The sequence below is a fragment of the Pristis pectinata genome, chromosome 12 (genome assembly GCF_009764475.1).
Source record: "Pristis pectinata isolate sPriPec2 chromosome 12, sPriPec2.1.pri, whole genome shotgun sequence".
NCBI classification, from domain to species: Eukaryota; Metazoa; Chordata; class Chondrichthyes; order Rhinopristiformes; family Pristidae; genus Pristis; species Pristis pectinata.
Window position 1 is genome coordinate 4231992 of NC_067416.1, and position 12732 is coordinate 4244723.

Below are 12732 nucleotides of genomic sequence, written 5' to 3' on the forward strand. Positions count from 1 at the left end.
ATATTTTCCATCATCCAGGGAGTTCTGGATTTGCTTTTATTCCTTTTGTGCTTCGTGGAAATGTGCCTCAACTGTAATTGAACCATCTCTTCCTTACAGGCAGCCCACTGTCTGCTACAGTTTTGCTAGTTTTCTTCCAAATAATTTTTACTTTGGATTGCTCGTCCTCCTTTTCTATAGATCACCTAAGTCTTCTCTAAATGTTTCCCTACTGATAATTGGCACATTTGATCCACCTCACTCTCCAGAAGCAGATTCAGTAATGCCTCCCTGTTGGACCAGAAACATACTGCTTCAGTAAATTATTCTGCACAGATTTTAGATACTTTTCACCCTACGCTACTCCAATGTAAACTGAGATAGAAATAAAAAGTTCCCCACTGTAACCACCCTATAGCTTGAGCACTACTCTCATCTCCATGAATATTTCTCCTTTATGTCCCTCCCACTTGTTAGTGATCTACAAAACACACCTGGCAATGTGTTTTTTCTACTGTTCTTTTAAGCTTTAACCAAACAGATTCTGTTTGACTCCTCCGCACCACTATTGCGTAAGAACACAAGAAAAAAAGGGAAGCCATTTAACATGATCATGGCTGATCTGTCACAGGCTTCAACTCCTTTTGTGCCAGTTCCCCACAGCCCTTAATTCCCTGATTGTTCAGAAAACTTATTTCCTCTTTAAATACCTCCAGTGATCTAGCTGCCACCATCCTCCAGAATTCCAGAGATTCACCACCCTCTGCATGAGGAAATCCCTTGGCACCTCAGTTTTAAGTGACCATGTCCTCTCATTCAAAACTCTTTCACAAGTAAAAATGTCTCAATATCTACCCTCTCATGCCCCCTTAGGATTATGTTCCATTGAAATAGCCTCTCATTTTTCTGAACTCCAAAGAACACATCTAGCTTCTTTAGTCATTAGTGACAGGTCAACCCTTCCATCCCAGAGATCTCTTGTGGATTGCTGGTACTTATCTGGATGTATCACGGCTTGGTAAGGCAACTGCTCTGCCCAAGACCGCAAGAAGCTGCAGAGAGTTGTGGATGCAGCCCAGTGCATCACAGACACCAGCCTCCCCTCTTTGGACTTTGTCTTTACCTCTCGTTGTCTTGGTGAAGCAGCCAGCATAATCAAAGACCCCACCAACCCAGGACATTCTCCTCTCTCCTCTTCCATCAGGTAGAAGATACAGGAACCTGAGGGCACGTACCACCAGACTTAAGGACAGCTTCTACCCCACTGTGATAAGACTATTGAACAGTTCTCTTATACAATGAGATGGACTCTGATCTCACGATCTACCTTGTTGTGCCTTTGCACCTTATTGTACTGTACTTTCTCTGTAGCTGTGACACTTTACTCTGTACTGTTACTGTTTTTACCTGTACTACATCAATGCACTCTGTACTAACTCAATGTAACTGCACTGTGTAATGAATTGACCTGTATGATTGGTTTGTAAGACAAGCTTTTCACTGTACCTCGGTACAAGTGACAATAATAAACCAAAACCAATAGCCTGAGGGCACACACCACCAGCCTTAAGGACAGCTTCTATCCCACTGATAAAACTGTTGAACTGTTCCCTTATACGATGAGGTGGTCTACCTTGTTATGACCTTGCACCTTATTGTCTACCTGCAATACACTTCCCTGTAGTTGTGACACTTTACTCTGTATTCTGTATTGTTTTACCCTGTACTACCTCAATGCACTGTGTAATGAATTGACCTGTATGATCGGTATGCAAGACAAGTTTTTCCACTGTACCTCAGTACAAGTGACAATAATAAACCAATACAACCTTCCTTAAATAATGTTCATAATTGGCTCATCAACACCCAGTATATTTGAAACAATACTTCCCCATTTCTAAATTCAAACCCCTTTGCAATAAAGGCTAATACTTCCTTTCTTGCACATTTGCATTTCATGCACAGGAACAAGTTGATCCGTCGGCACTTCACATACTTGCAATCTCTATTTAAAATGACAGACAGCCCTTTAATCCTTTTGACAAAAATTTGTAATGTCTCACTTTCACTGGGGAGCATTTTTTCCCTACCTATTATTGGGCCATCAAACTTTGGTATTTTACACTCTGCCCATTCCTCCAAGTCATCATGACCAACCATTCTGGTAGTATTTTCCTTCTCAAATACCTTCCCACTCAAACTCATTTACTTGCTGAATATCCTCTCAGCCAAAACAATCCCAAATCCTCAGGAATATAAAGGCCTTTCCCTAGCCAAGTATTCATCTGCTTTATCTTACCATTTCCATACTAATAATCTTATGTGGCACCAATCACCACCCAGATATACTACCTAGAATAGTTCTAGAGAGCACATATTAACAGGGTTGGAGATTACTCTTTAGAGCAGGAAAAGTTGAAAGATGCAAGAGATGTTCAAAATAATGAAGGCTCTGGACAGAGTCAGAGAGCAATTGTGGAGGGGTTGAGAACCAGAAGTTATAACTGACAAATGAGCCAAAAGATAAAATGAATTTTTAAAAAAAATATAACCTAGCACGGTAGTGTAGTGGTTAGCGTAACACGATTACAGCGCCAGCCATCTGGGTTCAATTCTGCCGCCACCTGTAGGGAGTTTGTATGTTCTCTCCGTATCTGTGTGGGTTTCCTCCGTGCTCCGGTTTCCTTCCATATTCCAAAGATGTACTGGTTAGGAGATGTGGGCATGCTTTGTTGGTGCCAGAAGCATGACAACACTTGTGGGCTGCCCCCAGCACATTCTCAGTAACTCAAAAAGACGCATTTCACTGTGTTTCAACGTACATGTGACTAATAAATATCTTATATAGTTAACATCTAGAAGGCCTTGCCTAACAAAGCTTTTAAAATGTTCAGTACATTGGAAAAAATGCAGAGCTATAGGGATAGGGCTGGTGATTTTATTGCTCACTCTCAGCAAAAGTTTGCATGGATTCCTTGCTTTGGAGACAAAACTAAATGAAACTACTCTAAGCATGGACTCCATTCTGGGATAGAATTAAATAATCAACACCCTTTAATTTTTCAGACATTTGGACCAGGCAAGTCAGCTGGCAACTCAGCCAGTGAATTAATGAGGAAAACAGATTCTAAGAAAGTGACCACATCACACAAGTACTTCCAATTGGCTATCAACCACTGTAGCAAAGACAGACAAATTATGGCAGCAAAATGAACCTTAAGTTTTATGAGCAAGACTGAACAGTTTGTGTGTTTCACCAAGGACAGAAACTAAATCATGGAAGTTGGTGATTTAAAATTGAAACTAAGCTATGGTTGCCTTTAAGAAAAGATCTTTTCACTGTTGAAGGAAGATCTAAAGAACAAATTACTAAACTGTTTCTAGTTGTAGAACAAGACAGCACAGTTCAGGCCCTTCAGCCCATGATGTTGTGTCAATATTTTATCCTGCTCCAAGATCTATTTAACCCTTCCCTCCCACATAGCCCTCCATTTTTTTAAAAAATCATTCACGTGGCAAGAGTCTCTTAAATGTCCCCAATGTATCAGCCTCCCACAACCTCTGCCAGCAGTGCGTTTCACACACCCACCACTCTGTAAAAGAAAACTTTCCTTTGACATTCCGCCTATACCTTCCTCCAATCACCTTAAAATTATGCCCCCTCATGTTAGCCATTTTCGCCCTGGGAAAAAGTCTCTGACTGTCCACTCAATCTATGCCTCTTATCTTGTACACCTCTATCAAGTCACCGCTCATCCTCTTCCTCTCCAAAGAGAGGAGCCCTAGCTCACTCAACCTATCCTCATAAGACATGCTCTCCAATCCAGGCAGCATCCTGGTAAATCTCCTCTGCACCCTCTCTAAAGCTTCCACATCCTTCCTATAATGAGGCGACCAGAAATGAACACAATACTCCAAGTGTGGTCTAACCAGAGTTCTGTAGAGCTGCAACATTACCTCGCAGCTCTTGAACTCGATACCCCAACTAATGAAGGCAACACACCATTCATCTTCTTAACAACCCTATCAACCTCTGGAGCAACCTTGAGGGATCTATGGACGTGAACCCCAAGATCCCTCTGTTCCTCCATACTGCTGAGTCCTGCCATTAACCTTGTATTGTGCCTTCAAATTTGATCTTCCAAAGTGTATCACTTCACTTTTCTGGGTTGAACTCCACCTGCCACTTCTCAGCCCAGGTCTGCATACTATCAATGTCCTGCTGTCACCTACAGTAACCTTCTACACTATCCACACCACCACCAACCTTCATGTTATCTGCAAACTTACTAACCTACCCTTCCACATCCTCATCCAAGTCATTTTATAAAAATCAAAGAGCAGGGGTCCCAGAACAGATCCCTTCAGAACATCACTGGTCACAGATCTCAAGGCAGAATATGCTGCATTTACAACCATCCTGTCTTCTATGGGCAAGCCAATTAAATCCACACAGCCAACCTTCCCTGGATCTCATGCCTCCCGACTTTCTGAATGAGCCTTCCATGAACCACCTTATCAAACCCCTTACTAAAATCCATGTACACCACATCCACTGCTCTACCTTCAATGAGCTTTGTCACATCCTCAAATTCAATTAGGGTCATGGCATGATCTGCCCCTCACAAAGCCATGCTGACTGTCCCTAATCAGCTTATGCTTCTCCAAATGCCCATAAATCCTTTCTCTAAGGATCTTCTCCAGTAATTTGCCCACCACTGAACAGAGACTCACAAGCCTGTAATTCCCTGGGTTATCCCTACTCCCTTTCTTGAAGAGGAACAACATTTGCCACCCTCCAATCAAGTGGCACTCCTCCTGTGGCCAGTGAGGACGCAAAGATCATCACCAAAGGCGCAGCAATCTCTTCCTCACTTCTCGTAATAAATAACCTTAGATATATCCCGTCCGGCCCCGGTGACTTAATGTTTTTCAGAAGTTCCAGCACATCCTTTCTCCTCACATCAACATGCTCAAATGTATCAGCCTGTTGTATGCCATCCTCACAAACATCAAGGTCTCTCTCACTGGTGAATAATGAAGCAAAGTACAGGAAGTCCGACTTACGAACGTCCGTACTTACGAACCGACCTTCGTGGTCCCCGGGCCAAGTGCGCATGTGCAGCTGCGATCCCCAGGCCAAGTGCGCATGCGTGGATACTGTTCCGAGTTACACACACCAAAAAAAAAATCAGGTTACGAACAGTCTCAAAAACGGAACTCGTTCGTAACCCGGGGACTTCCTGTATTCATTTAAATAAAACATTTGTTATTAAGTAACTGAAACAGAATATAGGATTTAGCGTTCAAGATAGGAAATATGAGAATCTAACCCAGATTCACACGTGGGTCTATTTAGTATACTGACTGCTCTCCTTACTATATGCATGGTCATGGGGGAAAGTGTTTACTGGCTACACTACAACACCTATCAGGATCAAAAAAAATAAACAAATGGTGAGAGAAAGGGCAGGGAAGTGGAAATGTGGTGCACAGGCACAATGCTTTTATTATTTGGTTTCTAATGCAAATACATACACGTGGTCAGTGCAGTCCATAGAAGCCGAAAAGGAACCTGATTTTTTCAAATTACATTTTGCAGAGGAACACACAAAATGCTGGAAAACTCAGCGGGTCAGGCAGCATCTATGGAGGGAAATAAACAACCGATGTTTCAGGACTGTCCTGATGAAGGGTCTCAACCCGGAATATCTTTATCTGTACACTGTCGGTTCCCCAGATCTCCCAATACTTATAATTATGGACACTATCAAGAGTTCTTTCATTCCATTTCCTGTATGAACAGATAAAAACTACCATAGTAATTGGCAGCTTTTAACACTGTCTGCATTTCACAAGGTGAACAAAGTCATTTCCGCTTCTGCAATAATGACTTAAAGTGGCTAAATGATCAGTGTGTCTGGATTAGATTATAGAAGCCACAGGAGTATATTTAGTGCCCACAAAGGAATTTAAAACCTTGCTCTGTATTTCCATTCTATCAGCAGTTTCTTAAGATGATGGGGGGGGGGGGGGGGGGTCAGACTTTGCAGAGAAGGAAGCTGCCAGATTAATGTGTGGGGGTGTTAACTGCAAGCAGAGAAACTTGGGAGAAATGCAGGAAATATGCTCAAAGCTGGACAGTTGCTTTTGCTGGTTTTGACATTTGTTGTCTGAACTCATGAGTACAACTAGTTAGATAAGATTTCTTTAATAGTCACATGTACATCGAAACACAGTGAAATGCATCTTTTGCGTAGAGTGTTCTGGGGGGCAGCCCACAAGTGTCGCCACACTTCCGGCGCCAACATAGCATGCCCACAACTTCCTAACCCGTACGTCTTTGGAATGTGGGAGGAAACCAGAGCACCCGGAGGAAACCCACACAGACACGGGGAGAATGTACAAACTCCTTACAGAGAGCAGCTGGAATTGAACCCAGGTCACTGGCGCTGTAATAGCATTACGTTAACCACTACACTACCGTGCCTGAACAAGGTGGTGGAAAAATGTTGACTGCTTGCTGAACATTCAAACAAGCTGAGACAGGCTCCATGTCCCCTCAAACCTGCTCTGCCGATCAATATATATTCGATGATTCAGCAGCTACAAAATCACAATTCCCGGAGAACAATTTCCTTCCCATAGTTGGCTTAAATGTGCAATCCTTATTCTGACATTGCACTCCCTAAACCCCCTATAAGGGACCATCCTTTCAACCTCTGCCCTTTAAAACCCCTTTGGAATCTCATGTCAATAAGATCACCTTTTATTCTTCTCAACTATAATTAGTAAAGGCCAGACCTCCTCAACCATTCATAAGGCAACACCTTCGCTCCCACAAAACAATTTAGTGAATCTTTCCCGAACTTGTTCCAATACAGGATTTCCCCTCCTTGAACAAGGAGACAAACTATACACAGGAATGGTCTCACCAACAATTTGTACAGCTGCAGTAAAACTCTTCTATTTCCAATAAAGGCCAACGCTCCATTTGTTTTAATCTATGTTCAGTGTGGGGAAGTTGAAAACTGGAAGACAGATTTAAGGTGAGAGGGGAAAGATTTAGAAACCTGAGGGGCAAGATTTCCACCCCTACCTACAACAAAGAGGGTGGTGGGTGTATGAAACAATGGGTACCAGAATGGGTACAATTACAACATTTAAAAAAAACGTTCAGACAGGTACATCGATAGGGAAGGTTGAGATTGATATGGGCCAAATGCAGGCAAATGGGACTAGCTCAGGGGCACGTCATGGTCGGCATGGACAAGTTGGGCCGAAGGGCCTGCTTCCGTGCTGTACAACTATGAACCAGCCCACAAGATTTTCTTGCACAGCAACATCACACTTCCTCTCCACGTAAATATTCTACTTTTGTATTCTTTCTACCAAAGTTGGAAACTTTCCTTCCCCCACACCAACCCCCCCCACCCCAAAATCATACTTACTCCATGTACCAAATCTATTTAACAAACACACACTACTTTTATCTACAATTTTTCAGACTCAATGCCCTCCTCACATTTACTTCTCAGCTATCTTTGAATCTTCAGCAAGTTTGTCTACAATACACTTGGTTCCTTCATGCACGTCATTAAGAAAAAGTTTAAAGACAAAATGACAAAAATGACCAAGTACCAGTCACAATTCCCTCAAAAATGAAACTCAAAGCTGACTATTTTAGCAAAATGATCCAAGTAACAACTTTTGGGAAAAGGTAAAAGACCAGCGTAGCGGTTAGCGTAACGCTTTTACAGCGCCAGCGATCGGGGTTCGATTCCCGTCACTGCCTGTAAGGAGTTTGTACGTTCTCCCGTGCCTGCGTGGGTTTCCTCCAGGTGCTCCGGTTTCCTCCCACATTCCAAAGACGTACGGGTAGGTTAATTTGGGTTTAAAATGGGTGGCGCGGACTCGTTGGGCCGGAAGGTCCTGTTACCACGCTGTAAATAAAATTTTAAAATTTAATAAATTGTCCATATATGGCCCCACTAACATTTCTCCTGGTCATCTTTCTTTCTTCTGCTGAATCAGTTTGATTTGTCTCGCTCAGTAGCACTCTTTGGCATTAGAAACTTTGTTAAATTAACATTCTAGATAAAATCTTACATCCTATTAGAATTTTGAAAGCTTACCTCAAAAAAAACTTCAACTTCCTCAAACTTTTCATGGATTACAAGTTAGTGCTCATCTCTCAATTCTGAATGTTTACTATCAGTCAAATCTGTTGCAGCATTGGACAAAATGAAAAGTAAATTCAGAAAGTGAGGCAAGGTTAGAAGCCAAAGAAAGAATGCAGACACTCTTCTTCATGATTTCTGAAGTCCATAAATTCTTGAGTCAGAGCCAGCACTAGCAAGAGAATATCATGTTTACACAAGCAGTTCCATTATGAAGGTGGACCCATTTTACTTTTTGAAAAGAAAAGCAAAAACCCATCAAGATTTGTAATATATTAATGACATTAACAGTTCCTACAACTTTTTGGAGCGTCTTGGTTTAAATATTAACAAGAGCTCAAATTTTCTTGCTTTGTCCTGTATAGCCCAGGTTTAGATGTAGTTAATATTCTCTGATAGCAACACAATGCATCAAAAATCCCATTTTGATTCAATCATTGTCACTATCTTCCCTTTAACGAAAACATCTGCCTTTTCCACCACCACACAATTGTCACTTTGTTGCCGTTTCTGGTAACTTTTCAAGTGTGCACTCACAACTAACTCAGGTGGCTTAACTCAAAATAACTGGATTGTACCAAATTCCTCAACCAGGTTGTCAACTCTAACTTAAGAAACTTTGGAGAGGATACATTGATGCTATAGGGTTGTACATGTAAATGACTGCTCATCTGGTTATCACTCCCCTACAAAACTAATAATTATGTGCCCACGTATAATAGCACAACAGAAACTTAATGGATGCAACTATTCCCCCCTTTTAGAGATTTCAGAAAGCTCTACATAAATTTCTTTTAGCATTTTTTCTACTTTCACTTATCTGAGGAACTAAATTTCAAAAAGATACACCTCTCTCCTCATTTACACAATCATCCAATGTCGCCGTGGCTATCCCTCGAGGTAGAGGATGATGGACTTCGTTCCATTGATCTATTTATGGGCTCAAGTGGCTTACGAGTCCAATCTTGGCTAGAAGTAGCCCACAGAGCGAAGATGCCTGTGCGTGTATTTGTTTAACGTGTACTTAATGTTGCACTACAAAAAGCACAGGATGCTTCACAAAATCAATCAACTGATTCCAATGGCATGGAAACCATGACTATTGGAGCTGATGGATTTGTGGCAGCCTTCATAGCCACTGAGTTCGAAGTAACTTCGTCCGTCTGTTCCACTATTGAGGTCCTGGTTGGATTGTTCTTTGTCAGGGAGCTCACCATCGAACTTACCGCCATGCGTGACCCTACCAGGAGCATAGCTCCAGATGGCATCGCTCTCAGGATCTCAGGACCACACAAGCTTCTCCACCACGACAAGGTGACAATGCATGGAGATGTACATCCAATGTACACCTCCAACAACAGAACCGAAGTTCAAAACCCGAAGCTGGTCTCAATACTTGAGACTGAGGCCACCAAACTTATATAAAAGTCATTTTGATCATCTTTTCCCTGATGTCCTTCCTCACTTGACCTCCATAAGGAAGTCCCAAGACATTCTTCTCTGCACTAAAATGTTCAACCTCAGGACAACATTTTTACTGGGCTGACATATGGAAGAAAAACTCAAAAGCACACACCACTGATAAAAATAGTACAAAGTACATATTTAGCATTAGCAGTATTTTAATTTCAATGCACATACTCAATAAAACTAGTGAAGGTTAAACAAAACTTGAATAAACTGGTTTAACAAGTCTTTAAACTAGTTACTTTTATGGTTCAAGATATGCAGATATCAAAGCAGAAAGTTCTTAAGACTTGCATTTACAGGTTATTGATGCAATGATCTAATCCAGCTAAATTAATCAGTTGTACTCTCCACTTGTTTTGGCTTCAGGTTTCAAAGTATTAAAACATAGACCATTATAACAGCCATGTGGAGGGAAGGGTGAGGAAAAGAATTGCATTGTACAGGAAGTCCCCGGGTTACGAACGAGTTCCGTTTTTGAGACTGTTCGTAACCCAATTTTGTCTGTAACTCAGAACAGTGTCCGTGCATGCGCACTTGGCCCGGGGTTGGGCCAAATAAGGTGTACCGCCGCCGTGGTAGGATCGGGGGCTGAGTCCGCTTACGAACCAAAGGTCGTTAAGACCACGAAGATCTGTTCGTATGTACGGCATTCGTAAGTCGGGGACTTCCTGTACTTGTCAGAGCAAATGGCATTAACTAGCTGAGACATCACAACTATTCAGACTAGGCTCTTCTCAAGAGATGTGGGCTGGGAATTTCCATTGATTCATAAACATTTCTCCAAACAAAGGAAGTATTTTGCAGAAAAACCTGCACAGTGAATATTCAAAGTGATACAGACAGTGAATAAGGATCAAAGAGTACATAATGGGACCACACCCATCAGCTGAAAAGCTTGTTAGAAGACTGAAATCTGGGAAGCTTTCCATCTGAGATTTTATTCACGATATTTTATACACTACATGTAAAATTTTCACAAAATATTTAGGAATAAGTACACCCTTTGGTTACTTTCCTCCAATTGAACAATTAATTAGCAACAATTTTAATAGAGTACGAGCAGCAGCAAGGACATAGGGCACAAATTAGCTGTCAAAAAACTGTCAGGCTGCCGTTTATTGATTACAGCTCAGCGTTCAACACCATCATCCCCTCAGTACTAATCAACAAGCTACAAAACCTGGGCCTCTGTATCTCCCTCTGCAACTGGATCCTTAACTTCCTTATTGGGCAACTACAGTCAGTATGGATTGGTAATAACATCTCTTCCTCCTTGACAATCAACACAGGCGCACATTAAGGATGCGTGCTTAGCCCACTGCTCTACTCTCTCTACACTCATGACTGTGTGGCTAAGCACAGCTCAAATGCCATCTATAAATTCACAGATGACATCACTGTTACAGGAGTGAGATAGGCTGGTTGAGTGGTGTTGCAACAACCTTGCACTCAATGTCAGCAAGACCAAGGGATTAACTGATTGTGGACTTCAGGAAGGGGAAATTGGGAGAACACACACCAGTCCTCATTGAGGGGTCAGTGGTGGAAAGGGTGAGCCGCTTCAAGTTCTCAGAGGATCTATCTTGGGCCCAACACAATGATGTAAACACAAAGGCAGCATGCCAGTGGCTCTACTTAATTCAGAGGTTGAGATTTAGTCTGTTGCCAAAGACACTTGCAAATTTTTGCAGAAGTACAGTGGAGAGTATTCTGACTGGTTGCATCATCACCTGACATGGAGGATCCCTCAAGAAGGTGGCATCCATCATTATGGACCCTCACCATCCAGGACATGCCCTCTTCACGTTACTACCATCGGGGAGGAGGTACAAGAGCCTGAAAACCCACAATCAATGTTTTAGAAACAGCTTCTCTTCTGCCATCAGATTTCTGAACAATCCATGACTACCACCTCGTTATTCCTCTTTTACACTAGTTTTGTAACAGTATTTTTTTAATGTCTTGCACTGTATTGCTGCCGCAAAACGACAAATTGTGATAATAAACCCGATTCTGATCTGTGCAAGAATGTAGAACAATCAGGCCATTTTAACCATTACAGCAGCAATCAGTGCCAGCTGTCTTCTACTCTTAAGTTGTGATCAAGGATACTTTGAGTTCTTCGATTAGCAACATAATCCTAGCAGTCTGCAACTCATGTTATTGATCAAGCTGTAGTAAGGATGCAAAGTAATCGTACATCTCAAACTTCAACCTCCGCTAGATTTAGAACATAATGAGAGCAGCCTCAAGCAGCAAACCATGGGTAACTGCTATAATAAGAACTTTTCAGGTTGAAGACACTTCATCAGAATGTCTGTGTGCAATCATTGTTTGTGAGAGCAAAGTCAATTTGCTCAGGAAAAAAAACAGGAAACTGAGTTTAAGACAAACTACAGAAAATTCTTATATAAGTGAGGCAAATACGATAGAAAACATGGAATGAAAGATAGTATGCACAAAATCATGGGAATCATTACATGCCAACTCCAGCATTCTCCATAGATCTTGAAGATATAGCAAAAGGAATGTTTGCAGGGAGCAAGGATTGGGAGCTTGTATTACTTCATAATTAAAACATTAAAAAAAATTATACATTTATAATTTGCACCCCAAAACAGAAAAAAAAACACTGGCCATGTCTTTAACTGGCTCAGTCACAATGAATTTTGAACCAGAGGTGAGAATAGTTAATATTAATTAATACTTCTCAATAAATTATCAGTTTGAACACCAAGACTCAGCACTAGAGGCAGATGACTGAAGTTCATCTTGGATTTTCTCCAAATTATTTCCAATTTAAAGAAACTATGATTCAGAAGAGCTGCTCAAAAGATAACAAAATAAACTTAACATTTTTTCTAGGAATTATGTACAATTTGGGTGAACTGGAGCTAGGTTGAAATCAAACTATTCTCTTGAAAGAGGATGGAAGATAATCTAACACCTTGCCTGGCCCAGACAATCCACTAAAGCTGCTACAAATCAGTCTCATCTGCACTTTAATTTCTGATGAGCTGTTTTGCAAGTGCTTTTTTTTTTAAGTAATCTTCAATCTGAAACCAAACACCAAGAAACACAAATACTTCAGATAAATATAAAT

At 41.4% G+C, this 12732-nt stretch overlaps 1 protein-coding gene across 2 annotated transcripts in view; it reads right to left on the minus strand.

Annotated features, from left to right (window-relative positions):
• The window catches only part of ubtd1b (ubiquitin domain containing 1b), a 76579-nt gene that overhangs the window by 26149 nt on the left and 37698 nt on the right, over window positions 1–12732 (minus strand). Inside the window, exon 1 of one of the 2 annotated variants that reach the window (XM_052026862.1) lies at window positions 5071–5127. The exons of the other annotated variant lie outside the window; for it this stretch is intronic. Within the exon in view, the coding sequence (XP_051882822.1) occupies window positions 5071–5098 (28 nt within the window). The 5' untranslated portion in view covers window positions 5099–5127. Of the gene's footprint in view, window positions 1–5070; window positions 5128–12732 lie in introns of those variants that run through there. 2 annotated transcript variants of the gene reach the window in all.